Here is a 25,353-nt window from a genome sequence, read left to right as displayed (position 1 = left end):
TGAAAGAGAAGAGATGGAATATCTGGATAAGCAAAAAAAAAAAAAAAAAAAAAAAAAAAAAAAAAAAAAGGAAAAAGAAAAAAGGGCTGGGGCGTGGGGAGGGAGAGGGGCAATAGAAGGGGGGGAGGAAACAGAACCAAACTATCCACATGGTCAAAAAATATACTAAAAGAAAAAAAAAAGTTGTCTTTAGAGTTCAAACCATGAAAAAAAGGTCAACCCACCTGCGGTGAGAGGCATAGTTTCCCGTTATGTGTCCACTGCCATCACAGCCTGGGGTTGGGCAACTGGGCAACAACAACAACAACAACAGGGATCATAAATGTGGGAAAGGACTGGATTCCCCAAGAGCCACGGATGGGCAAAGCCAGCTCAGCCCCCTCAGGGTCTATCAGGTGGGTCTCAGCCCAGCCCCACTGCCAGACCCCTTACACCAGCTCCATCCATCGGATCTCGGTGTGTGTTTGTACGTTTGCATGGACATAAACCAGACATTTCCCCTTCAGCTCCCTTTCCTCCCTCCTTTGTTCCCAAAAAACCTAAGGATCCTGTGAAAAAAAATTTTAGGAATTGCATAAATTTGTGGCAAATGCAAAGGAAGTGTTTAAAATCCTTAGTTGCTTGGAGTGCTTGGTGGCAGCTGGGGACTGACAACAGCCTGCTGGGTGGCATGACCTGACAGGTATGAACATCCCTGGAGGGTGCTGCCAGGTTGAATGATTCCTGCAATACTGAAACTCTGGCTGCAGGAATCATCTTGTTCAGTTTTCAGAGCTGAATAAGGTGTGTCAGATTTCAGGTTTCTGAAATGATTTGGTTTTTTTCCTCCCAGCTCTTTTAGCTGCAAAGAAAAGCTTGAAAACACTTTTCACTGCAGAGAGGGAATGAAAGTAGCCTCTGACTGTGTGTCTGGAGGCTCCTAAACAGAGGGTAGGAAGGAGCTGCTGCATCCCACCCACTGCCTTCAGTGGATGTACTTCCCATCCATCCCTCTTCACTGCCTCCTCTGTGAATTGTACTTTCATGGGCAATGGAAAAAGGTGCTCTCCCTTCTCCATGTCCAGGGAATAAAATCCAGTTTGTGCATGAGCAGCAAGGCTCTGGCACAGTCATGCCCTCCTGCCCCAAGTCAAGGGTATATGAGAAAGCAGGGATGTCCTGGGGCACTGCAGGGATACCTTGGGACAACCTGGCCCAGCAGGTTGAGGCTTGGAGGCACCTATTCCCTGCTCACCCTTGAGTCCTTTCCCAGCCACAACTCCCACACAAACACAGTGAGCCCTGGAGCCAGCACTGATATGGTGATGTTCAAGCAGCAGGGATGTCTGGCTGTGTGGTTCCCACTCGTGTGCCAACAGGAGGGTGATGGGAAGATACAGGTGAGGAGCACCTTCCCTGCCATCTGTGCCTGGAAGTGGCACAAGAACTACATCCAGACACGGAGCATCAGGCACAGCAGGCAAGTCTGCTCTTAACTACAGCTAATTCATTACAGCCTTTGGGCCAGAAAGGAATAAGGATGCTAAATGGGGAGGGAAGCCTCAGCACTGCCCATGACACCATTTATTTATTCCAGGGCTGTTTCCATTCAGGAAATTTCTGTACCATCACAATAAAATTAAGACACGGGAGGACTTCAGGGCTCTACCTCAGAAATTGCTATTCACGGTGCTGCTGGGTTTTAAAAAAGCCTTTAGAGCTTTGGATAAGGGCAGCTGGTCTGTGCTTTGCTCATTTAGAGAAGATACTGCTGCTGCTCTCCCCCACAGATCTCCTCCCTGCCTGTCTGCTCCCTCAGCCTCCTGCCTGCAGAAGCCAAGTAATGAGCGAGTTGTATAAGGTCAGTAAAACAGTGCCCACCAGCTCTTCCCTGTTTAACATACAGGGGGGTCAGATACACAGGAAAGAAGCCAAGAACAGCTGGGATGCCTGGGAGGGGAGACTTCCAGCCTGATCCCGAGGTGCTGTTAGGTCAGACCGAGGTCCAAGCTGCCATGTTTGGATCAAACTCTTAAACATCAACCATTCCTATGGGAATCAGTGTGGATGCAGAGCAATACTTCATCTAATAGCACAGATCTAGGTCAGTACTTCCACCCACCCGATGAATAGAGAGATGTAAGCTGGGGCAGGGTCTCTCTCCAATGCAAACTGCAGCCTGACAGCAATTTTGCTGCAGCCCCAGGTCACACTTTGTGACCCTGGATTATCACAGTGCTGGGACCCACTGCTCTAAGCCAACGAATCCTGTCTTCTCAATGAGACATCTTGTGGTTCAACACCCCCATCAAGAAGGTGCTGAGATCCCTTGGGTGCTCTTGGCTCCACAGCATCACCCAGTGCCCTAAAACAAGGGGTCAGGAGATTGGGCAGGCTCCTTCACTGTGCCAGAAACACTCTTGCAGGAAACACTGAGGAAAAGAAAGGGGGTTTCCTCAACCCTGTCCATGAATCCTGAGAGCACCAAGCTCCCTAATAGGTTCTTTTTATCACTGAACAGTAAGGCCATGTAGGAAGGTATTTTTCCTCATTGATCAGCTGTTGTACGAGGGTGGGGTTTCTCTTGAGCTTTCATATGAACCACTCAGATGAGCTAAGACCAACCACAGTAAGAAAGAGAACTACAATTCTAATTTTTAAAATTAATTTACTAGCAAATTTTGTCTCCTACCAGCCTGGCTGTGCTAGGTACATATTTAGTAGATTTTGGAGGAAGAGACAAAAAGGAGGACTTACGTGAGCAGCTCTTTCTTGATGTCCTTGGAGAGGAATTTCAGCTTGAAGTTGGTTAAAGTAACTTCCCCTGGGTATTTTCGCTCTTCAAAGTTTTCCTCTGACACTTCTTGCTCATCAGCTTCCGAGGAGGCAAAAGAGTGAGCGGCAGGTTCTGACTGCAAGAAAAGATCCAGGAACAGGGATTGTAGTGGTGGTCATTGCTGCTGAACTGTGGTGGGAAAGATCCCAGCTTCATTCCAGTTAAGAGTGCAGCATTCCCAACACTCCTGAGCCCTCTGAAAGCACCTCACAGTACCCAAACCATGGATCCAATAGTCTGTAATTTCCTGGGTTTGTAGGAGAAATGTGTAAAACGTGTCTGTACGTGGATTTCCATGTGGATTTCCCTCACCCCGGCCAGGGGGTCATGGCTGGATTCCCCACCTGCAGGATTAATGTCAGTGACATACAGGGCCATCTCTGCTCATGGGAGATATAAATCCTGGCAAACATCACCAGGAGCACCACTGGTGCAAATGAGCTGAAAGGATTTACAACAAAGAAAGCACTGCACACCCAGGGCAAGGAAAGTGGTGGGTTCTTCCTTTGCAACGCCAACGGTTCTAAGACCATCTGCCTCCTGCCTGCTTGTCCCTGGCTGATACCTGATAGTACTGACAAAGCTAGAAATATTTCTCTCCTAGGCTCAAAGGGCAAACTAGGTGTGTGTGGAGGGGAAGGGAACAGGACAACTGTGCGAGCAAACATGGCATTCAATCGCCCATGAGGGAGATTCAAGCATGAAGAGTCACTTCTCACCTCTTCTGGCTCCTCTTCTCGCTGACGGTTTGGTTTAGTGTAGTCAATGGGCCCATCCCATTCATCCTGGCGGGAGGTCTGGCTGGACTGGGGGGAGGTCATGGTGCTGCTCGTGGCACTGGTGCTGTTTTGGCGCTGCGACACATCTGGGGACTTCATGCTGGGACTGCTGCTGCAGCTGCTGCTGCTGGGAAAGGTGCTCTCCCGTTTGCGGTGTTTGTTCATACTCAAGTCCAGAGTCCCATTTTCATCCACCTCAATGTCCATGGACTGAAAGGTTGGAAACATGCCCAGTGTTAGCAGCTGCCAGCAACTCCCTGTGGGGATCTTGCCCCCATTTGTCTTTTACAGTGCAGCAGGCAGCTTTTCATGTCCCATCCTCTCCACAATCAGTTATGAGGAACTGAATGAAAAGGGATGCTCTTCCCTAAATATTTGAGGGAGGTGTCATGAAAATGCATCCCATGTGGCATTTTGACTCAGTTGATTAACACAGGCATCTAGTGCCACTTAAGATGCCCCATGGGATCCAAAACATCTGCCCATGGCTCGGGGTGCTCCGTAGGACTTCTGGAAAACCTGTGTTCCCCTGAAAAATAGCTGGAAATCAGTCTGGATGCAACTGGGGAATCTCAAGTGGCATCAGATACAGATCAGTGAGCAACTGAAACCAGTTCTGAGAATCACAGAATTGTTGGGGTTGGAAAAGCCCTCTAAGATCATCGAGTCCAAATGTTCACCCAGCATGGCCAAGGACACACTAAACCATGTCCCCAAGTGCCACATCTACGTGTGGCACTTTAATCCCTCCAGGGATGGTGACTCCACCGCTGCCCTGGGTAGCCTGCTCCAGGGCTTGACCACTGTTTTAGAGAATAAATTTTTCCTAATAACCAGTCTAAACCTGAGACTTGGCTTGGCAATGCTGCTCATCTCCCATGGGTAATTTGAGCATCTCCACAGCACATTGAGAGCCAAGATTACCTCCTCCAAACCACACCACCCAAAGCAGGGAGCGAAAGGGTGATTTGTGATGAGTGTCTGCATTCCCTCTACGCTTAAAAACTGAAACGAAAGGAAGGGTAAACCAAGGTATTTCTCCCATCCCAAACTTCAAGTTTGGCCCCTGGGCAGTGGTCCCCAGGCACATGCACCCACCTTGCCGGGGGCCTCTTGTTGCTTGGTGCTGAGATTCTCGGGCATCTCCCAGCAGCGTGTGGAGAGGTTGAGGATGGCAGTGGCAGCCATGTGCGCAGCCTCAGCGTCGTGGGAGTAGTCGAAGCCTGTGGAGGAAGATGAAGTGCTCTTCACGTAACTGCTGGAGGGGCTGTGGCTGGGGGAAGAGGCCTTTGGAAAAGGTTTGGCTGGAATAAAAAGAGAAGGAACAACACAAGGCTGATGTATAACCGGCATGGGCAGCAGAGAGAAGTTAGCCTGACACAGTTAATGTATTCACAAGTTCCTGGGGTTATTCCCAGTCCAAGGGCTGGTTTGTTGCCCGAGATGTGCAACAGGAGCAATGCTGGCTGCAGCTTGTGCAATGGTCTCTTGGTGTGAAAGGTTAATTCGTTAACTGACTCTGCCATCAATACCCAAAACACAAGTGCTTTTCTTCGTTAGAGCTACTCCTCGGTGGAAGAAGCTAAAAGAGAAGGCCTAGAGAAGCTTCCTGGCTCTTTTTTTGTCCTCTGTATGTCCATAATTTATCTGCAGAGCTGTCTTATGGGGAGATTTCTAGTAGTACTTTTGAAAACATAAAATTTAAAAAATTACATTATTAGAAAAACCATGGTAATAAAATATAAGCTTCCAAGGATAACGCAGTGAAATACAGATTTCCTGACAGCTGACATATCATTTAAATATGCCTGAATAACTGGATTTATTATACAGCTGCCACTCTGTTACTGTATGTCACAGCAGCAGCAGTGCCAACCTGGAAATGCAATTTCTCTTCACACCCTATGAAACAAAAGTGAGTATTTCTCAGGGTGAATGCACAATAAAACTTTCCCTAATAATAAATAATAATTTCCTATTAATAAGACTTGAACCTGGTCCCATTTAGGGGGGGACCTGACCCACACAGGGTCCCTCTAAGTCAGTAGTTTCAGTGGGTGCAAACAGGATCATCTGATTTAGAACAGTCACAGGATTGCATTCTGAATCAATTACCAAAATCTTCAAATTCTGAATTTATTCCACTGTGCCCTTTCTGGGGGAAACCACCCCTCCTTTAGGGGGAGTCTCACCCAGGGAAGATTCCTAAGCTTTGGCCTGATGATGGCAAAGCAAAGACAACCTCTGTTGATGCAGCTATGGAGCAAAGTGATTTCATTATTCCCATTATGAACTTGTAATATAAGACACTATAAAATACTAATCTTCCCCAGCACCGCTTTCTTCCTCGTTGCGTGCGTATATAATGCATATTGACATTAATGGGAGTTATGCACACACATGCAGGGGAATATAAATCCCTCTGGATGAAGATCTCTTTAAAATAAGTTCTCAGTGAAAGGAGCAGATTTCCCCGCTATGATTGGCAATCATATTCATCCTGTCGCTTTGATTAACTCATTGGAGGTTTGCCCGAATGGTTATTCTCGTGTCTGGCTGCTTGTTTTCCCGTCCGGTTTAATCCATGTCTTTGTGGTGGGGTGTGGGGTATCCACCCTCCCAACCTGACAGTATTCAGGATCGGGAGATGCCAATTTCAATTTCACACCGTGGGCTCAGCCATGCTTTTCCATTTCATAAGTATTTCTACCACTAATAGACTCGCAATCAGCAAATTAGTGAAATAAGTGATGAGAAAAAATAGAAAGGATTATCCTAGTGGGTCTGCTGGAATTATTTTTGTCAGTACAATTACCCTGAAAATTCTTTGCTAATATTGCAAATAACACAATCTATTCAACGAGAGAATCACTTGTGCTGGGAAACAAATTACTTTTCCATCAGCCCTAACCCAGGATGACAGTGGCAGTTGTGCTCTCTGGCCTCCATCCAATTTCATTGTCTGATCCTGTACAGATTTAGTACTGTAATAAAGGGCACTCCCATTGTAGTGCAACAACCAGGATGCTTTCAAGTACAAGCACTTTTTTACAGAGCAGCTGCATCAGGATTAAACAGGATTGTGGAAGTGGGATTAGCCAGACAGAAAGCCCTCTTGAGGCTGCTGACTTCTGCAAACTGGGCTCCTAAATCTTTCTTTTTTTTTCCCCCCTCAGAAAGATGTCTTCAGGTACATGGCTGGTGTCAAAGGGAAGGGGGAGGTTTAACACTTTTGCACAGGCTATCTTCCCATGCAGTGTCCCTCCTGCCACAACAGCCCAGCCCCTCAGGGTTTATTTATCCATTTCATTTTCACCCACAGTGTTATAACCAGTGCAAGGTCCTCAGAACAGAGCAGAGGTGGGTGGCTACGACATGAGAGAGCTGGAAGATAGAGGTGGGTGATCGATAGGTAGCAGAGCTGGAGAGCAGAGCACGGCAGGAAAGACAAATGGGTGGAATGGGTCATATATAAGATGGAAGAGAAGAAAACTGTAATCCATTTAGCTAGATGAGGAAAGACAGATCAATAGATACGAGCTGCAAAGCAATGGGGACCAACTGAGGACAGCTGTGTAACTTCTCCCACCTCGAGACATCACTGAGATTAATGTTCACACTACAGTTCTTCCAAAAGCTGAGGCCAAAGCAACTCTCCTCCAAGCAAAACTTTACCAGCGGCCATGGGCTCCTCTCATCTCAGCCTCCCCATCCCAGGAGGGATCCAGCAGTTCAGCCCCAAGCCTCTCCCATCACCCCAAAGCCACAATCCCAAGAGCCTTCACAACGTGCTGACAAAGTCAGAAAATGCAGAAACCCAGCCCATCCCTGCTCCCAACTTACATTTAAAGGCTTTAGGTGAGGTTTCGCTAGTCTGAATCTTTGGGGCAAGCATGCGTTTGCCAAAAACCTGAGCATCAAAACTTGCATAATCGAAGGTGACCTTGGAGTACTTCTCCAGCTCCTTGGCCAGGTTGGCCCGTGGGGTTGCTGGGACCATGTTGGGCCGGTAGCTTCCGTACTGAGGGATCTCCAGTTGCTTCACAAAGCACATAGGCCTGAGGATGAAACAAGGAGCAGCAATTATTTCTCCTTTCCTTGGTGAGATGACTGTTGGGAGGGGACTAGACGTGATGGGGATGTGTAGCTGCACCTTGTTCCCGAGGGCTTGCTGGGCATGAGGAGGCAGCAACAGCCCTTTTGCGCTCCCTCAGCAAGTCTGCAGCTGGTTTGGATCTCTTAGGTTCCATTTTTATTTTTTCACCCTTTTTTTTTCTTTTTTTTTTCCTCTTTTTTAAACAAAACACCGAGATGTCAATCTCATCCGAAACAACAGTCCTGCCCACTGCTGTGGCATGGCAGCATTTTCCAACACAGCACAGGAATGGGTATCACTCACTCATGGGACCCATGACACGGGGTGGCACACAAAGGCGTGAGGACCCCAGTTCAGCTCCACTCCCCACTGCAGGTTCGTTGCAGAGGCACCAGGGCCTCTCCCCTGCCTGCAGTCCCTCCTAGAGCCCCGCTTCGGCGGGGCTGCCTATCATGAATCAATTTGTCTTGCATATAAATTGTATATAAATGGCCTATTGTTATTCTCCTTCCCGTGACCTCTTTCCACCAGTGACTCCTCGGAGCGGGAGCTCCTTGGAGCATGGGCCGTCCTCGTGATGCGCTCAGAGCGCTCTGTGCCCGGTGCAGGCTCCGCTGCAAATAAATAAGTAATCGCCCTAAATGGCCTTTCCAAAGCACCGAGCACTGGTGCACCAGGGTGCTCAGCAGTCCTGGGGAGCAAATAAATAAATTAATCAGAGCTCGATGCCTTTGTGGGAGTGCTGCTCGGGGCTCGCACCGCGGTTTTTATCCTGCTCTCGCTGCAAAATAACAAACCATATTACGATCCATCTGTAGCCTCATGAATCACATCAGCTGCGGAAGCCAGCATCTATCAGGGACATCCTTAATGTGAGACAGGCCTTTCTCCCGGGAAGATAGAGATGGGCGAAATATCAAAACAAATGTGATTGGTTTGGGAATGAGTGGCAGGTTCTTCTCCCCTGAACCGCGCGGGCTAAGGAAGAAAAGCAGGTGGACTTACACGCAACTGCCATGGAGTGATTTGTATGTAGCCTAAATCTCCTCCTCCCCCTCCCTGAGTCCACCCTACTTATAATGCTAATATAATAGCCATCACTGGCTGGCAGTTTGTGCTGCAGAGCGATCGGCACAAGTGCCTTCTGCTGCACTGGTAAAACCCTTTGGCCTGTAGCCTCAGCATTAATTGATGCTACAGAAGCAATTCATTGTCCTCAATGCTCTCCCTGGGACCATCAATTAAATATCTCCCCACCTTGGCGAGACCTATGATCATAATAACAGGACTCAGCAGTATCAAGATACAGCTCCTGGGAGCGTGGCCTGGCAGGGAGGGCTGGGGCAGCGCAGGGATGTGGTGCTGGGCTTTGCTCTCCCGCTTACCTGAGTATTCGGTCAGAGTTGGAACTGGTCTTTGAAGGATCACCAGACTGGGTTTGTTGCTTTTCATGTGATTTGGCTAATTTTTCAGCAGCAGCAATGGGGCACCCAGATAAACTGTGGGAGTTCGGTTTGTTTGTTGTTTTGTTGTTTGGTTTTTTTTTTTTGAAAGAAGATAAAAAAAGAGAAAAGAAAACCAAGCATGAGGAGTGAGCATGAAAACCTTCATTTCAGGGACCCAGAGCTACACTAAGCCCATGAGAAACATTTGCTTCTTCCACACTGAACGAGTAATGAGACAAACTCACCTTGCACCTGCAATCACATTAACATAGAATCATGATTTATAGAAAGGTTTGGCTTGGAAAGGACCTTAAAGCTCAACTAGTTCCAACCCCCTGCCATGGGCAGGGACACCTTCCACTACCCCAGGTTGCTCCAGGCCCTGTCCAACCTGGCCTTGGACACTTCCAGGGATGGGGCAGCCACAACTTCTCTGGGCAACCTGTGCCAGGGCCTCCCCACCCTCTCAGGGAAGAATTTCTTCCTAATATCCAATCTAACCCTGTGCTCTGGCAGGGGGAAGCCATTCCTTCTTGTCCTGTCACTGCACCCTTATAAGAAGAAGCCAAAGCTGGTACCTCCTGTGCGTGTTGCGGTTGCTGTTGACGTGACCCTGTCCTGTGCAGCCTGGGGTGGGGCATTTCAACACGTTCTCGTGCATCGCCAAGACTTCAGAGCAAGAAGGGGAAGGGGAGAGGGGAAGGGAAACAAAAACAACTTAATAAAAATCAGAGAGAAGGAAAAAAAAAAAAAGACAAAACCATCAAGTCTTGTACGCTGGTTTCCTAGAAATCAGGGAACGTGAAATGTCGTAGTTAGAGTTTGTGGAGAAAAAAAAAAAAAAAGATTTTCAAGGCAGCAGCACTCAGGTCAGCACTAGATTAGCATCTCTACACACAGCCTGGGCTTTCTCCTCGTTTTCTGATTGCAATCCGGTTTCCCCCATCTAGTCCCTCCTGCCCATCCATGTTTTGGAACCAGTTCTCCCAATTTCAGGTAGTTTTAAGTGATTGAAGTTGTATCTCTGCTTTTATCCTTAGGACTGGTCTTTGTTTGATTTTTTTTTTTTTAATTTTAATCTTCAGGATTATTGCTTCCTGCAGCACTGACCTTAGAAGTAAAGAAAATAATTTGATCTGCAAGCTTTTGCAAAGCACACAGCTTGTGTTAGTTATTTATTAATTTTCTTTTTTTTGCATTCCAGCCTGTGAAGATAGCTGTACTTTCTTCTTGTTTCCTGTAGATCTGTGTTTATGGCAGGTCTGCAACCTTTGAAATTACTGATAAGGAAGGGCTCCTTTTTTTTTTTTTTTTTTTGTGGTCTATTATGCCATTATCATAAACATGCAACCTTGATTTTTATGTATCTATGCAGGGAAAGCTATTTAGGATGCTGGTAGAGAGGCAGAAATAAAATATCTCTCCATGCATATACAGAAATCTGCTATGATGATGATAAATATTTTCTGTAGAACAGGTGAATCTTGATATATCACCTTGTGAATTTTACAGTGATAAGAGCATAGAAGAAGACTCAGCTACCCTGTACATCCTGAATGACTCCTCTCCTTTCCTGCATGTCCACATGTTTGGACAGCAAGGAAGAATAATATCCCCTTCTTCCCAAAAGATATCCCATATGGGGAATAACATGTGACTTTCGGTGTAAAGATGGGCACTGCTTAACACACTCCTGGAGGTGGGCAGGCATTTTTAAAGCCCCCCTTTGATTTTCAGAGAAGGGACCTCGTTCTCCACAGGATGGTGCTAAAAATCTTTAAGAAGGGCAGGACTTCCAAGCAAATCTCCATCACATTTCCTGTGAGTAGCAATAACACTTTGGTGGATAGCAGCATCCAGGATCAACCTGGAAAAGCACCATCCCACGCCAAAAACTCTGTTATACTCCAAGGAATAACATCAGGCTCGTGCTAGAGACTCAGCCATAAAACTCACATCATTTGGGATTATCTGGAGAGCTTTGAGGCAGCGCTACCCATCAGATGTGAAATTCCCCTTAGGAAATAAGGCCTCAGAATAATTTAAGCAGCCCTTGTTATCCCACCATGTACTCACTCTCGGGGGGGATCCTGTCTTTGTGCGGGCAGCCGGAGAGGCTGCGGTGATGAGGGTAAAGCCCCGTGACGTGGCCGGTCCCGTCACAGCCAGGAGTCGGACACTTGATTTCTCGCTTCTCGGGTCTCGAAGGATCTGAGGATTGTGGGGAAAGGGCGGTGGGGAACAGGTTAGTGGATTTGGAGGGGAAGAGGTGGAAAGGAGACAAAAAATTGCTGAGGGTGCTTCCCCTACCGCTTTTGCAGTCAAACAGAGAGAGACTTTGGGTTTGGAAGTTTTTTTTCCTGGAGGTGGAATTGTAACACAGGAAGTTGAAAAAATTGGAATCAGTAAAGTAATTTGAGGAAGAAACCCAGTTTGGAGCATGGAGCAACTCACAGTGACTGAGCAGGTAACCAGCTCAGTGCCAGAGGATGCCAAAGCCCCTGCCCCTCGTGTTCCTGTGACCAGACTCCTACCTCTACTTTAAAACCCCCTTGTGTTTTAAACCAGCCCTGCAGCTCAGACTCAGATTTTCAAGGCCAATGGACAATTTAGCCAAGCAATTCCTCTGCTGAGAGGAAGGATGGTGTAGGGCTCATCATCATTTTGTGCATTCGCTGTTGACCTCTAGGATGTCCCCATCCCTCTGGGCATTGAGGATTTGTGGCTAAATTCTCCCAGTGGGCTGTGATCTCCCCCACCATCAGCCTGATTATCACAGGGTGCTGAGCAGACAAGTTCACCTCTTTTATTGGGAAAGGAAGGAGAGGTTTGCCCCTGTACCTTTGCCGTAGTAGCTCTTTCGGATGCTGTCCAGCGGTTTGCTCTGTTTGTCATCCACCTGGAAGTGCTTTACGTGTTCTCCTGGCAGCCGGCTGGGCTCCCGCACGATCTTCACCTGCTCAGCTTTCAGCGCGATGGCTTGTTCCAGCAGCCCCAGGTTCCCCCTTGTCATCATGTCGTACATCTCTGACTCGTCGGTCACGGCTGATTTCTGGGACCGGGCGTCGTCGTCCTTGTCATCGTCCGACCGGACCTCCACGATGACCGAGTACTCAGGCTTTGGGCTGAACTGCCCTTCACAGTGGCTTTTCTGCGTGTCCTGAGAAGTGTGAGGAGCTTCTTCGCAGATCACTTCAGGAGCCATCTCCTCCTCCTCTTCATCCTCATCTTCTTCCTCTTCTTCCTCCTCCTCATCATCCTCCTCCTCCTCTTCCTCCTCCTCATCCTCTTCTTCCTCCTCCTCCTCATCTTCTTCTTCTGCCTCAGCCTTCTCCAGTTTACAGGACTCCTCGCAGGTGGCATCATCCCGGTGCTCTGGACACAACTCGCTGCTGCGCTCACTGGTGACCTCGATGACCTCCTCCGCATCCTCTGTCTGGATGATGATCTCCTTGTCGCACTCCTCTTCCACCAGCTCCTCTCCCGCATCCTCATGGACCAAATGCACAACGTCAGATGGTGGCTTGGAGACCTGCAGCTCTGCTTCGGGCAGCTGCCCCTCGATGGCGAGGGTTTCCTCTGCTATTTGTCCCAGGTTTAGGAGGGAGTTGGCAATTATTTCTTGGTAGCTGCTGTAGTTGGCCTTGCTGGGCCCAGATGTACTTGATGCTGTGTTTTGTCCATAATGGGTTGATTTTGCTGGGCTTCTCTCTGAGGAGGGGGGAAAGAAGGAATAGAAAGAAAAAGGGAGAAAGAAGGAAAAGACAAAAAAGGAAAAAAAAAAGGAGGAAAAGAAGAAAGGGGGAAAAGAAGGAAGGGAAGGAAAAAGAGGAGAAAAGAGGAAAGAGGAGAAGGGAGGAAAGAGGGAATGAGGAAAGGGGGAAAGAGAAAAGGGGGGCAAAAAAAAAGGGAGAAAAAAAGAAAGGGGAAAAAGAAAGGGAGGAAAAAAAGAAAGGGGAAAAAGAAAGGAGGAAAAGAAAGTAATTATGTAAACCCATAAACATTTCTTTTTTGTATTTAAACTTATCTGAAACCAGAGCCTGGCTGTTCTACCCCTGGCATGGCCTAATTTATTGCATTTGAGGATGGTAGGTAGAAAGGGAATTTCCACATGGAAGGGAAATCATGGGGGTTAAGATTTGCCATGTTCCCAGCTCTTCCTACCCTCTCACACATACCCTGTCCCATCAGCAGCCATCTCACCCCCCTGCTCCCAGTGCTCCCCAGACCAGGGCTCCAAAGCGGTGAGCAAGACACTGTCAGGACCCTGGCTGAAGACTCATCTCCTTTGCTGGTCACTCCTCCTCTTGGATAGCAGCTGGATCTGGCCAGGGGCATGACTCCTGCTGAGCCCCTCTCAGCACCAGTGTGGGACCCTGGCTGCCTTCCCCGCTACCACCTGAGCCACACAGCAAGTTCCTCTCTGCTTTCCATGTGTCTTTCCCCAGGGAGCATCCCTGGTGGAAAAGCTCTCACTTTTATGACGCTGGAGACAATCACTGTGTGTCCCCTCTCAGCTTGAGCAGAGCTTTGCTGTGTTGCTTCCACCCAGTGCAATAATTGAAGGACCCATCCTGTACATAATTCAGAGGAGCTATAACTCCTGGTTGTTAACACTCCCTGCCCTTTCTTCATCTGCAGAACACAGCTCTGCAATCAATAATGATAAAGCACCTTCTGCCTGCTCGGGGCTGCGGGTCTCCTCCTGCTCCATCGTCTCCGCCTCATCCTCCTCCAGCATCCCCTCCGACTCATCGGAGCCAGACTCCTCCTTCGCCTCGGCCTCCTCGCTGCCGTCGCTGTCGACGTTGTAGCCTTCATCCAAGGCCAGTTTGAGAGGGTGGGATTTTCTCTTCGACACCAGATGTTCGGCCTCTGCATCCTGAAGTTTCCTCTTCTTTGCGAGAGGGCAGCTTTGTAAACTGCAGATGGGGTCAAGGAGCAGAGAGAAGGCATTGCCAAGTGAGAAAGGCCTGGCTGCCTCATCCCAACTGGTTAGGCAAAGGCAAGTGGGACAAATATACAAATACTACCAAAAAGACCATCCAGCAGCCCAGATTTTTTAGCTGTTTTAACCCTGCATGGCCAGATCTGCTCTCAGATCATGACTTCGTGCAACTACATCAACTTTTTTCAGAAATGAGAGCACGGATGCTGGGGTGCAGCTTCCTTGCAGTTGCTGTCCAAGGAGCAGCAGGATCAGCAGCTCCCAGCACCACTGTTGGTGATAGGCATCAGGACCATGAAACCAGGCAGGGGATGCAGAACTGGACCCTGGGGCTCATCCACCAACTGCTCCAATTTCACCATTATAGGGTGATGATAACCATCAGTTAAGGCTGGCATGGCCTCAAAGGCAGACTGTGTTCTTTTTTCCCCTCCCCATCCATAGAGACACCGAGCAGACCAAAATCTCTGCCTGTCAGCAGCTCCCACCAACCCCTGGCACCTGAGTCAGGTACTTCTGCCATGTTTTGGGGTCTGTAGGAAGGTTGCTGTCAGCCTGGAGAGGCAGACCTCCCCAGGATCCCTTGGGGACTGATGGAGAGACAGAAACCAGCTCTCTAGTGGGCAGATTTGGGACAGAGGGGTTGGGTTGCTGGTCTAAATCAGATTTTCTCCAGTGAACCTCTGTGTCTGGGTTTCTTGCTCACAGTTTTCCACTCCACTACCTCCAATGCAGCCTCACCTTCTGTGTCTCGCGTACTTCCCACGGATGTGTCCTGAGCCGTTACAGCCTGGGGTTGGACAGCTTGAGAGGGAAAAAAGCAAAACATCAAGAACAGCAATAGGACTTTGGGAATTACTGTTTAATTAGAAGTGTATAAACTATGGTCAGTTAAACAGGTCCTGTGCCCAAGGAACAAAATAACTGGAAACGGGAAGATAATTTCCCTCAAATGGTTCAGTTTGTCCCTTTGAATTCCAAGGGAGGAGGGCAGGAGAGCAGCCCTGCAGTTTGCTAAAAATTAATGAAATTACTCACCCCATTTAATTAGATGAACGGGTTCACTATAGTTTTATGAGTATGTTTAATTAAAGATTTGCGTGTGTAAGAGCAAGCTTTTAAAGGCAGACAGCTACTGCGCTCTGCCTCCCCGCTGCCACTCCAGTTTTGTTTTTCTCAGGAGGAAAACACAGGTTTTTTCCTTATTTGGTGGCTTATCAAGAAACTGGAGTTCCTTACAGCAAGAAATGGGTGGTTTTCAGAAAAGTAGGTCAAGGAGGTTTTTGGCAGAGCAATATGGGTGAAGATCACCAGGACTAAAATCCTCAAAAGCACCTCAGAGCCCCACTTTTGGAGGGATGAATGGGATTTAGGTGACCAGATCTCCCAAATCCCTGCATTTTTTTCCCTGCTGCTCTGCAGAAGAGGGTGAGTTAAAGACTTGCAGGGAGCTCTGAGCCACACTCTCAGCCACCGCTGCCTTCGCTTGAGCATCCCTCTGCACGGGACCACACGCCTTCCCTGCAGGGGTAATTAGTCCCAGCTTCAGGAGCTGTAAGGGCTCCAGATAAGAAGCATTAAAGCAAACATTTTCTGGCAAAACCAGATTATGGCATTGATTATAGGATGCCCAAGTGACTTGCCTGATGTCTGAGGAATTCTGGAGTCGTGTAGGATTAATAACCTCATTTAGCACTGTATCACCCTCAGCCCAGGAAGTTGGAAGCACTAATGAAATCTCTCGATGACAGTGCAAAGGGAGAAGGCATCACCAGCCCAGAGGGGATCTGGCCAGCCTGTTATTCTTAGAGTAAAAATCACGGGACAACATTAAATAGTATCAAGTGCCAAGTCAGGCTTTAGGGACTCAGAATTTCTGCTCTCAGCAGAGAGCTCAGCCCTTGCAAAAAGCTGAGGACACGGAAGGTCTGACTGCACTAATGGGTGTAGCAGCTCTGGGGGCACTGGTGGGTTATTAATGGTTCAACTCCCCACAATACAAGTCAGATTGCTGTGTTCAAAGAATATAATTCAACCCAAAAGCAGGACAGAAAAGGGCTGCTGAACTGTCAGGAGAGTAGGAATCCTTCCTCCAGGGAGACCAGCTTGATTTAGATTAGCAAAGCTGATGCTGAGAGGGCAAATGGTGGCAGCACATCCACTAAAGGGACACAGCTCTCTGGGTGGGTGGAAGCTGCACCTCCTGGCTCCTCCAAGACAAGTCCCCCTCCCTGCTGTCCCCTTTGCTTGTGGCCTGGTTTGAAGCATCCTCCGATGCCATCACTTGGGGGATGGGTCCCAGCTCTTTTGACATCCACACACAGCCCAAGCCCCACCACACCCAGGGTCTGGCCTGGCAGTGAGGTGTCCCTTTCTCCAGCAGAACATTCGAGGTCAGACAGAAAAAGATCTTATCCCACTAACATGCGCAACTGGAAGAGGGAGCTCCCCCCTTTGCTGCTCATGATCTAAAAGTCTATTTAATTTTAATTGCCCTCAGTCCTGACTGAGGCTGCTGTGTCCCGAGCAGCCCCAGACACGCTTCCAGTGACTGCACACCAAGAGACAGAGCAGTGTTTATGTCACCAGTGACTTGCCTGAAAAAGGCTTATTCGGTGGGAAACAAGAGCAGCTCTGATGAAGATGTTACAGGCTTTTATAAGTTTTCCTGTATCAATTAAAGCTAATTATCCCCCACCCCATTTTTGATGTGGTGAAATGAAGCCTGCAATAAAAAGTACGTAGGAAAGAGCCAAGTGGTTGAGCATCGAGGTTTGCCAAGGCAGGTGCCGATTTGGGATGTTTCTGGCTTCAATGTGTTAATTTAATGCCTTTAAAAAGCACCAGCACAGAGGTGATGCTCGACATGCTCTGGGCCAGGTTTCCCCTCCCCTCTCTCCTTTGGGGAGGTTTCGTGTATTTTGGCAGGAGTCCCAAAAGGGGAAAGGAGCTTCGAGGTCTATTAGAGCTGCTCTCCATCTCTCGAAAGCCACCACACCGACCAGCTCTCCCCCTCTCTCCAGCCTTCATCTGCTTGACAAAAGGGCTTCTTATTGTTATGCAGACGATGCCCTGCTTCCAATTAGTCGATTAATCGTCCAGTTATTCAGGCAATTAGGTGACAGCTGCAGAGATGGCTTTGTGGAGCACTCTGTCCTGCCCCTTAGATATGTCACCTGCTCCAATTACCACCTCCACTCAAGTGTTCAGCAATAAAAGTTGGAGAAGGGGCATGCCCACCTCTCGCTCCTCCCGGCTCTCCAGAGTAATAGGAGAGTGGAGGAGCAGAAATGCTCTGAAATTGGGTTGGTTAAGGTCCAATTACTCTTTGACACACACGGCTTTCTAAGGAAGGCTGCTAGGAGAGGCAGCCCCTGCTATTAGTGCCTGTCCAGGTTAAAGACTCCTACCTCTTGCAAAAGCCCTTGTGAAAGGTTTAATGGGAGCTTAGAGGTGGGGGAGGCTGTTATATCTATTAAGAAGCTCTGTGGGGCTGCAGAGGCTCCACTCCTGCTCTTTTGGCTGCTGCTGTTGGCAAGCCAGCACTGCTAAATTAGTGACAACAGGACCTCAGTGGCTGAACAGAGGACGTGGGGCCAAAGGAGGAGCATCTGGCACGAGAGGTGATGTGACACTATATTGTTTGGGGGGAATAAGAGGTTGTAAAATATGTGGAAAAGAAACTGTGGTTAGTTGGTTAGTAGGATGTTGTCCCTAATGATCCTGGAATAAAAAACATGGGCATTAGATTTTGCTGGGGTTTAGATGTGGGATTGGACAGAGGGTTGCTTCAGTCTAATGTGACCCTTTCCAGAGCTCCTGTTTTCATCCCTTTAAGTCTTGTGGTTCCTGACATGTTTTATCAAGTGGTACTCATAAGACTTGGACACAATAAGGTGCCCGCCTATATAAGCCCCCCAGCAAGACCTCCACCCCACTAGTCCCACAGGTTTGCTCCCCACACACAAATTCCCAAGCTGAGGGGCTTATCCCAAGCCAGTCCCACCATGTGCCCCTAGGAGGAGCAGGGTCCTTACCTCACCTCCTGGCCGATGAGCTCCGTGGGCACTGGGCGAAGGGGCAGATGCAGCAATGGAAACAAACACAGGTCAAACACACAATAGGGGTGCCTGGCCCCACCCCCGAGACATCCCCCTTCTCCGGGGGAAACTCTTCTGCCTGCAGCTGCGTTTCTATTGCCTCCTGGGGCATCCCATTTAGGACAGAAAGGGAAAATCTATCCTGCTGTCGTTTTACTGCATGCCAGCCTGCAGTAAATCATAATCCTGCCCTGTAAATCCTCATATCTGTGCTTATTTTCAAGCACGTGAGTGCACGTTTGCAGCTTCAGGGACCACCTCTCTTCTCTGAATACAGATAACTTTGAAGTCATGACTTTGGAGCTATACTGACATGCATGTAACTCAAGTTTAAGTAAAGACCAAGTTTTCTCATGCCGCCTTCTCTGCATTTGCCCTTAAAATCTGCTCATCAATTTCTTTTTCCACAGTTCACAACTGTTTTGCTGCAATGGGCATATTTACCTCTAAACCACCATTTTTCTCTTCCCCTTGTCACACTGGACTGAGCCCCTACCAATGCTCAGACATATAGTAGGAGATGTGTTAATTGAGGTTTAGGGTAAACAGTTTGTAGGGGTTTCAGGGATTATTCCCCATTTGTGAATAAGAGGACTTCTCACTGCTCACAGTAACTATGTGCAATAACTTCACATCATCATAGTTGAAATCTTACATCCAGCCAGGAATCCAAATAATCAGGAGGAAAAAAATCCCTCAACATAAGTTTAAATTCACCCAGGCTAAAAACTATAACACGTTTGCTCAATTTGTTTGAGCTAATTGGGTTTCCTGGGATCCAGCTCCCAGTGGGATGACTCACAAGCTTCAACAAACTGGAGGCAGTGGCAAGTCCCAGGGTGTACATAATAAATTACCTTTTCACATGGAGAAACCCAGATTCAAGTGTGGGGAAGGCAGGGTGTGAGAAAATAAATAGAATTAGGGGGCTCTCATTTGCAACCTGAGTGATCACCTTTGTGTATGTGCAACAAAGCAATGAAATCCAAATATCCAAGCTTGGTTCAACACAACTGGCAGCATCTGGGTTTGTTTTTTTTTTCAAAATATGCAGATGCTGTGAAAAGCAAGGTGAGGACAAAGGAAGGTGGTTCAGCCCCTCTGTAGGATGAAGCTGCAGTCCCTGCAGCCATCACACCTTTCCAGCCTTGTTCATTCCTCACTTCCAGCCAGCTTTGTCATTTGTCAAATCCACAACCATAAAAAGGAACCAAAATAGATAGGCTGGTCTGTAACCATCACACACGGATGTGGGACCACCTGAGGTGACACCCCGGGCTCTGCATCAGAGCCCCTCACCTTCTCCCGAAGAGAAAGCGCGCAGAGACCTGCACTTATTTTCCTTTTCCTTTTTTTTTTTTTTTTTTTTAAATCAGAAAATAAACAGCAATCAAGCTTTGCATTAACCAGTCGTTTGTCCCCCCATCCCTGCCGGGGGACAGCCCGTTTGCTTCTCCAACGTGAGCTACTTCTGCCAGGCTCTCTCAGATGTGCGACTTCAAAGCCGCTGGCAGAGTGAGCATGATGAAAGCCCCGGGAGCTGATCTGAAGCTCCAGTGATTGCCATCCCCTACAGCAAAGCATGCACGGGGGCTTTTTTTTTTTTTTTAATTTGCTTGTTATTTTCCTTCTTCTGGGTGTAGAGGATGAGGGTTAAATATCATAAGGACCTGTATAGGTTTGTGGATGGGAGTCTTGCAGGATTTTTAGAAAAATTTCGGTGGGGTTGGGGAGCAGGGGGCAGTGAGAGTAACTTAAAGAGTCAAGCCTGGACCTGAAAAATCAAAGCCTACTTGGAACAAGCAAAGTGCAGGGAGCTCAGGACTGTACAGCCTGGTGCTGTGGGATAAACAGCTGCTCACCTCTGACAGACTTGGATCGCGTGCGTGCTCTCTTATCGTCATTTTCTAAACTCATCTGCAACGGAAAGAAAAAAATCATTGCTGAAAGATAACAAGAAAATTATTATTAAAGGACAATCTTGCATGTGGCTATTGCTTCATGTAAATACCTCGGCAGCAGGGAAAGCTTTCCCATGTTTTTGAGGTGGAGGTTTCTTGCTTTGATGCAATTATTCAACACACCGTGCCCAAACTTAGCAAGTTTAAATTAATTTCCACATCCCAGGACACAGGAAGGACCCTCTGCTTGTTAAGTACCACAGAGGGACAGACACCCAGATGTGATGCTCAGTGATGGAGAACAGCTGTGCCTGAGATTGCACTTGTTAAGGGCAGAACTGGTTTCTCTGGGTTTACATCACAGAAGTGCTCTGAGCACCCCAGTGGAATGCCAGCATGTATTCAGAAATCTCTGAATTTGTGTCCAAAATGGTCTCCTGCCTGAGAAGGGCAACTTTTCACAAGTACCCTAAAAAGCAACCTCTCCTCTCTTCTAAATTTGCCACAAAGAGGGCTGCGTCTAAATAACACCCCCAACGTGGACATCAAACAGGAGGGTCTGCAGGGAACATGAGCATGAATAAGTAACATTGGGGACTTCAAAGTGCTTGATATTAATTAAACATCACCACATACCACAAGGTAGCAGAAGGCTGAAGTGCAGCCACCTCTGGGGTGCAGCACCCAAGCCCTGGTGTCAGGGAGGCTTTGAAATCAGGCAGTGCCTGGAGGTGGGAGCAGGAAAGCAGGGACCTCCAAGGCATGGCAGAAAGACACAGCTGGAATAATATAAATGGGATTTCATTAAAGTTGTCAACAGAGGTGCTGAAGTGGTCAAAGAGCTGTTTTACATCTTGCCCTCAACACAGATGCTCTCTCTGCAGGCAGGAATATTTGGCAGCAAATGCCAAGGGGAAACAGCAGGACTGGGATGTGAGCAGGGACAGGGGTCATAGCCTGGTAGGCTGGGGACAAGACAGTTTGGGTTTTACTGCAGTGTTACCACGTGGAACATTTCCTCCTGAGACAACAAGAAGGAAAGAGAAAAGTGGGGGAAAGGACCATTTACAAGTGGGATTGACATAATAAAAACAAATTCACTTTAGAACATCCTCTACAAGGCCCAGTTAGAGAAGGATCCAACCAGCTCCTGGGCCATCCCCAAATGAGGAGGTTCCAGGCTAACCCTCCAACACCCCTGAGAGAGCAGGGACACCAGCAGCTGCTCCCCTTGGTCAAGGGGCAGGAAGGGACATACATGCAGAGCACATGCTGCTCTGCTGGCAGAAGGGATGATGCAGGTGTGATATGTGCCACTGCATCCCCACATGCATCTTAAAATCCTTTCTTGATGGATGGGCCAGGGGTCCTCACCCTCAAAGGATGCACCGCTTGGTGCTTTCCCTGAGATTTGGAGGCAGAAAGGAGGAAGGGAGGGAGGCTGTTGGGCAGGCAGAGAGAGGAAACCAAGGTCCCCAGCCTGTGGGGCACCACAGCTAAAACCACCTCAGAGAGGAGGGATGAAATTTCTCCGAGTGCCTCTCTCCTTTCCATTGCCACCCTCCAGAAATTCACTGTTAGCATGCGATGATTTATGTGATTTGTTAGATGGGGAGGTTGGAGAGGAAAGGAAAAAAAATAAAAGAGTGGTGGTGGGGAATCAAAACCTGGAGCAATTTCTGCATCCTGTCAGCATTCAGCTCATGGCACCGCGGCGTTGTGCTCCACGTTTATTACAATCTTCCCAATAACACAGCAGACAATTACTATAATTTGTATTTTTAAAGCCCTGGTTCCCTGCAGACCAATGGCTCACGTTTAAAGTGTGGAGAGGAGCAGGTGTCACAGGGACTTCATTACATTTATGAGCCTTTCAACGTCGGCGTGTGCTGAGCTCGCTCCCTAATGCCGCCGCACGCCGACAATACAACTAATACCTTGGATTGCTGGGAGCCTCCAACCAAAAGGAATTTCAGAGAGGGCTTTTTCTTTCTTCTTTTTCTTTCTCTTTTTTTTTTTTTTTTTTTTTTTTTTTTGACTGATCCCCAGGGAATTGGCACATGTTGGGCTGGTGCCTTGGCAATGTGGGTTTCCTGCAGATCAGTTATTCGAAGTGGCAGAGGAGGTCGGGCTCTGGGAAGGGCAATGGGCATCACCTGCAAGGGGCCAGCCCTGGCCAAAGAAAGAGGTCACAGGGCCAGCATGGAAAACCAAAGCAAATTTTCAATTTTCTTAACCCTGTCCTTCAAGGACAGGCAGGGGGGAAGGGCTCAAGCTGCTTGTCTATAAATGTGGGAGATCTATAAATAAGGGAAATCCAATTTCATGTAACATTTGTCTTCAGGAAATTAGGTATCACTTCCGAGGTAACATCCAGGCTCCTCACTACACCACAGCACCTCAAAGTAATTCCTGACATTGCCTACCACACCTTTTTCAAGCCAGGATCAAACACCCTGGGAAGACAGGAACACACTTTGTTACCACATGGGCAGTGGGACAGGAGCCACCTAGGACAGGAACAGAGCCAACCTTGCTCAGGACCAAAGAATGCAAAATCCAAAAAGGCTGCCTTGCCTGACCTACTGTACAAAAAAAAAACCCCAAACTCAAACTCCTAAATTATTGAGGGTTTTCCCCACAGGAAAGACCCCTTTACTTTTTTAGAGAACTTGTCACAGCCTCACCGTTGTGTATTTATTCCACTTGCATCACAGGCAGGATGGGGTAAGCTCTGCACTCCTAGGCAGTTTTCTACCATCAGGTTTCTTTTCTCAGCTTAAATCAACAGCAACAGCATCCTAAAAAATCCCCACTACCCACTAAAGTGCCAAAACACCAGGAATAAGATCCATTTCGGAGCTCAGCCCCTGCTCCTTCCAGGCAGCTTAAATAACTGGCACAGCCATGGCTGCACTTCAGGAGCCTCCGTGGTATCGAGCTCGGATGCAGGAAGGTTACATGAAACCACTGTCCTTTATTGTTGCCTTCTCAACCAGAAGCCCTCTAGACAGACCGTTTTAATGCAGAATTCCAGGTTACACAGCGCATATTTGCAGTCCCGGAGACCGACAGGGTATTTTCATTAGGTCTCTCTCTTGTTCACATAACAGCCAGTCTGAGAAGCTGTCTGGATCTCACTCTTATTATTTTAACTCTGAATGAAAGCAAAGCAATCCAAGGGGAAACCCACAAATAAATTATTGCTACCAAATGCCAGCCACAGGCATGTTAGTCCAGCTAGAAAACGCAGAGGTTTATTCTGCTCCCCCTCACTTACCAATAGGTTATGTCTAAGATTGAATCAAAATAAGCATCTAGCAAGTTTCCTAGCCCAGTGCTGCAGGAAAGGACCCTGCACTGGGTCTCAGGGTACTTGCTTCAGGATTCAACTCAATGCTCTGCCATTGACAATCAGAGTAACCTTGGGAACATCATTTCATCCCTGAGTGCCCCTTTTCCCCCCCTTTTCTCTCTAAAGGGAAGAAATACCCCCTGCACCATGGCACCATGTGTTTGCCCCACACTAAGGAGCTCCCTGACACAACCAGAATACAAGTTATAATGATGACGTGTCAATACTGCAAATATAAGTCAATGAGGTTCAAACAGATAAACTTGAGAAAGAGTTTAACCCGCTGTTACAATGTGAATTTTAACAGCCTGATTCTACAGTCAAGGTCTTGTTCTGCTGCCAAGACAGCAATACAGCACAGATCCAAAGTTTCCTTTTATGGAGTACCTACAGGGTTGATATTTTCTTCTTCCTTCTTATCTTAATACACATTTCCTTTCCAATGGGAGGCTAAGGGACATAACAGAACATAAACCCACTGGGAGCCCACCATGTGCTGATGCCCAGGTGTGCCTGGGCTTCGGCAGCTCTATGCAAATCTGTGCCATTAAGGGCCCTGCTGAAATTCCCCCGGGTCAGCAGTAATACTTTATATGTATTCAAGAGCACCACGGAGCTCAGAGAAAATAAACATGCTGAAAAAGCCTTCAGCAGGACAAAGGGAGGTGAGGATTCAGCAGGACTATTTATTTTACACCGAAAGCAGCAGAGCTTCCATCAGTGCTTATTTGTGGACATAGCAAAATGCCAATTGCAAGAAGCTGCATCTGAGCTTTAGAGGGACAGACGGACACACAGAGCCTCTATTTTTAGTTTTAAAAACCCCTAAACTTACATTTGCCTAGCAGCAGAAGGAAAATGCCAGAAGAAATGACATTTTTCCTACATAATTGTTGAAAAGTAGTTTTCTGCTTGGTCCTCCCCCTCTTCCAGATCCAAGGAGTCCCTCAATTAACTCCTCAAGGGAAAAGGCAGTAAAACTGCCCTTCAGCTCCCACCAACTGGTGAGGACAGGTTTGAATGGCCTGTTCTGATTTCTTCTTTTTTTTTGAGGGGGGGGGAGTATTTCCCCCACCCTACCAGGAATTCCTCCTCCTTGGCTGTTGCAGGCTGAACATGGGCAGAGAGACCTTGATCTGGGCCTCCAAATTTCTCCCCCTTGCTCTCTGCAAAGTGCCATGGCATCTTTGGTCACTGTAGAAAATGAAGAGGATTTCATCCTGCTGGAGCTTCTCTAGCTGTGAGTTTTTTAGTAAGTAAGGGATGATGGAGGAAGAAATACCCTTGATCAACAGGGTGCCTCTACTTTTACAGAAAGGCTCAGTAGTAGCTCCCAGCTGCTATTTTAGAACCACACTCAAAGATTAGGAGGTGGTTTTTTTTTTCCTCTTCTTCCTTTAGGGTCTTCCTTGCTGTTTGATTTAAATCCTCCTGACGTTCCACCTATTGTGAGTCCTGTCCTCGGCTGAATGAACTCCCGCCTGCCTTTTGCTCTGACTGCTTCCAGGAAAGGACACCCTGCGCGGTGTTCCCGGGCTTGGAGTCGGGGTAGGGGGGGGATGTGTGTGATTTTTCCTTGATATGTTTAGACGCAAACCCACAGCTTGTACCCACCTCAAATCCAACACTACAGCTGTGTCACAAACATCCTTCCTAAAGCCGTGCTGTCAGCTTGCATTTGCAGGAAGGGTCCAACCCCCACGGAAAGCACCCGGTGCTGCGAGTGAAACGCCTCCCGAGCGCCGACACTCTGTGGCGATGGCAGCAGCATCCTCCACACAGCAGCATCCTCCACACGAGGGAAGCGGAGCAGAAAAGCTGCTCCTGAGCATCACGTCTGACACAGCCGCAGCTGCACCGTGCGCGTCCGGGCCGGGTGATTTCATACGCTGTAGTTTGAGTTGACATACACTT

The 25,353-nt window shown here is 47.9% G+C and overlaps 1 protein-coding gene across 5 annotated transcripts in view; it reads right to left on the bottom strand.

Moving 5' to 3' along the window:
• MYT1 (myelin transcription factor 1) overlaps window positions 1–25,353 on the bottom strand; it is a 63,843-nt gene that overhangs the window by 13,194 nt on the left and 25,296 nt on the right. For 4 of the 5 annotated variants that reach the window (XM_027710461.2, XM_027710465.2, XM_027710464.2 and 1 more), the window contains exons 3-15: window positions 20,046–20,100; window positions 18,121–18,151; window positions 14,825–14,887; window positions 13,810–14,057; window positions 11,977–12,846; window positions 11,212–11,346; window positions 9,714–9,804; window positions 9,076–9,189; window positions 7,438–7,652; window positions 4,693–4,898; window positions 3,535–3,804; window positions 2,737–2,891; window positions 225–287 (exon numbers count right to left, since the gene is read on the bottom strand). In XM_027710461.2, coding sequence (XP_027566262.1) covers window positions 225–287; window positions 2,737–2,891; window positions 3,535–3,804; window positions 4,693–4,898; window positions 7,438–7,652; window positions 9,076–9,189; window positions 9,714–9,804; window positions 11,212–11,346; window positions 11,977–12,846; window positions 13,810–14,057; window positions 14,825–14,887; window positions 18,121–18,151; window positions 20,046–20,100 — 2,516 coding nt within the window. The remainder of the gene's footprint in view (window positions 1–224; window positions 288–2,736; window positions 2,892–3,534; window positions 3,805–4,692; window positions 4,899–7,437; window positions 7,653–9,075; window positions 9,190–9,713; window positions 9,805–11,211; window positions 11,347–11,976; window positions 12,847–13,809; window positions 14,058–14,824; window positions 14,888–18,120; window positions 18,152–20,045; window positions 20,101–25,353) is intronic. The other variant, XM_027710463.2, reaches the window with a different exon arrangement.

This window comes from Pipra filicauda, unplaced genomic scaffold, assembly GCF_003945595.2.
Source record: "Pipra filicauda isolate LSUMZ 115617 unplaced genomic scaffold, ASM394559v2 scaffold291_size933811_pilon, whole genome shotgun sequence".
Lineage (NCBI taxonomy): Eukaryota > Metazoa > Chordata > Aves > Passeriformes > Pipridae > Pipra > Pipra filicauda.
The sequence above is the reverse complement of the archived record's forward strand: the minus strand, read 5'-3'. Positions and strand labels throughout refer to the sequence as shown.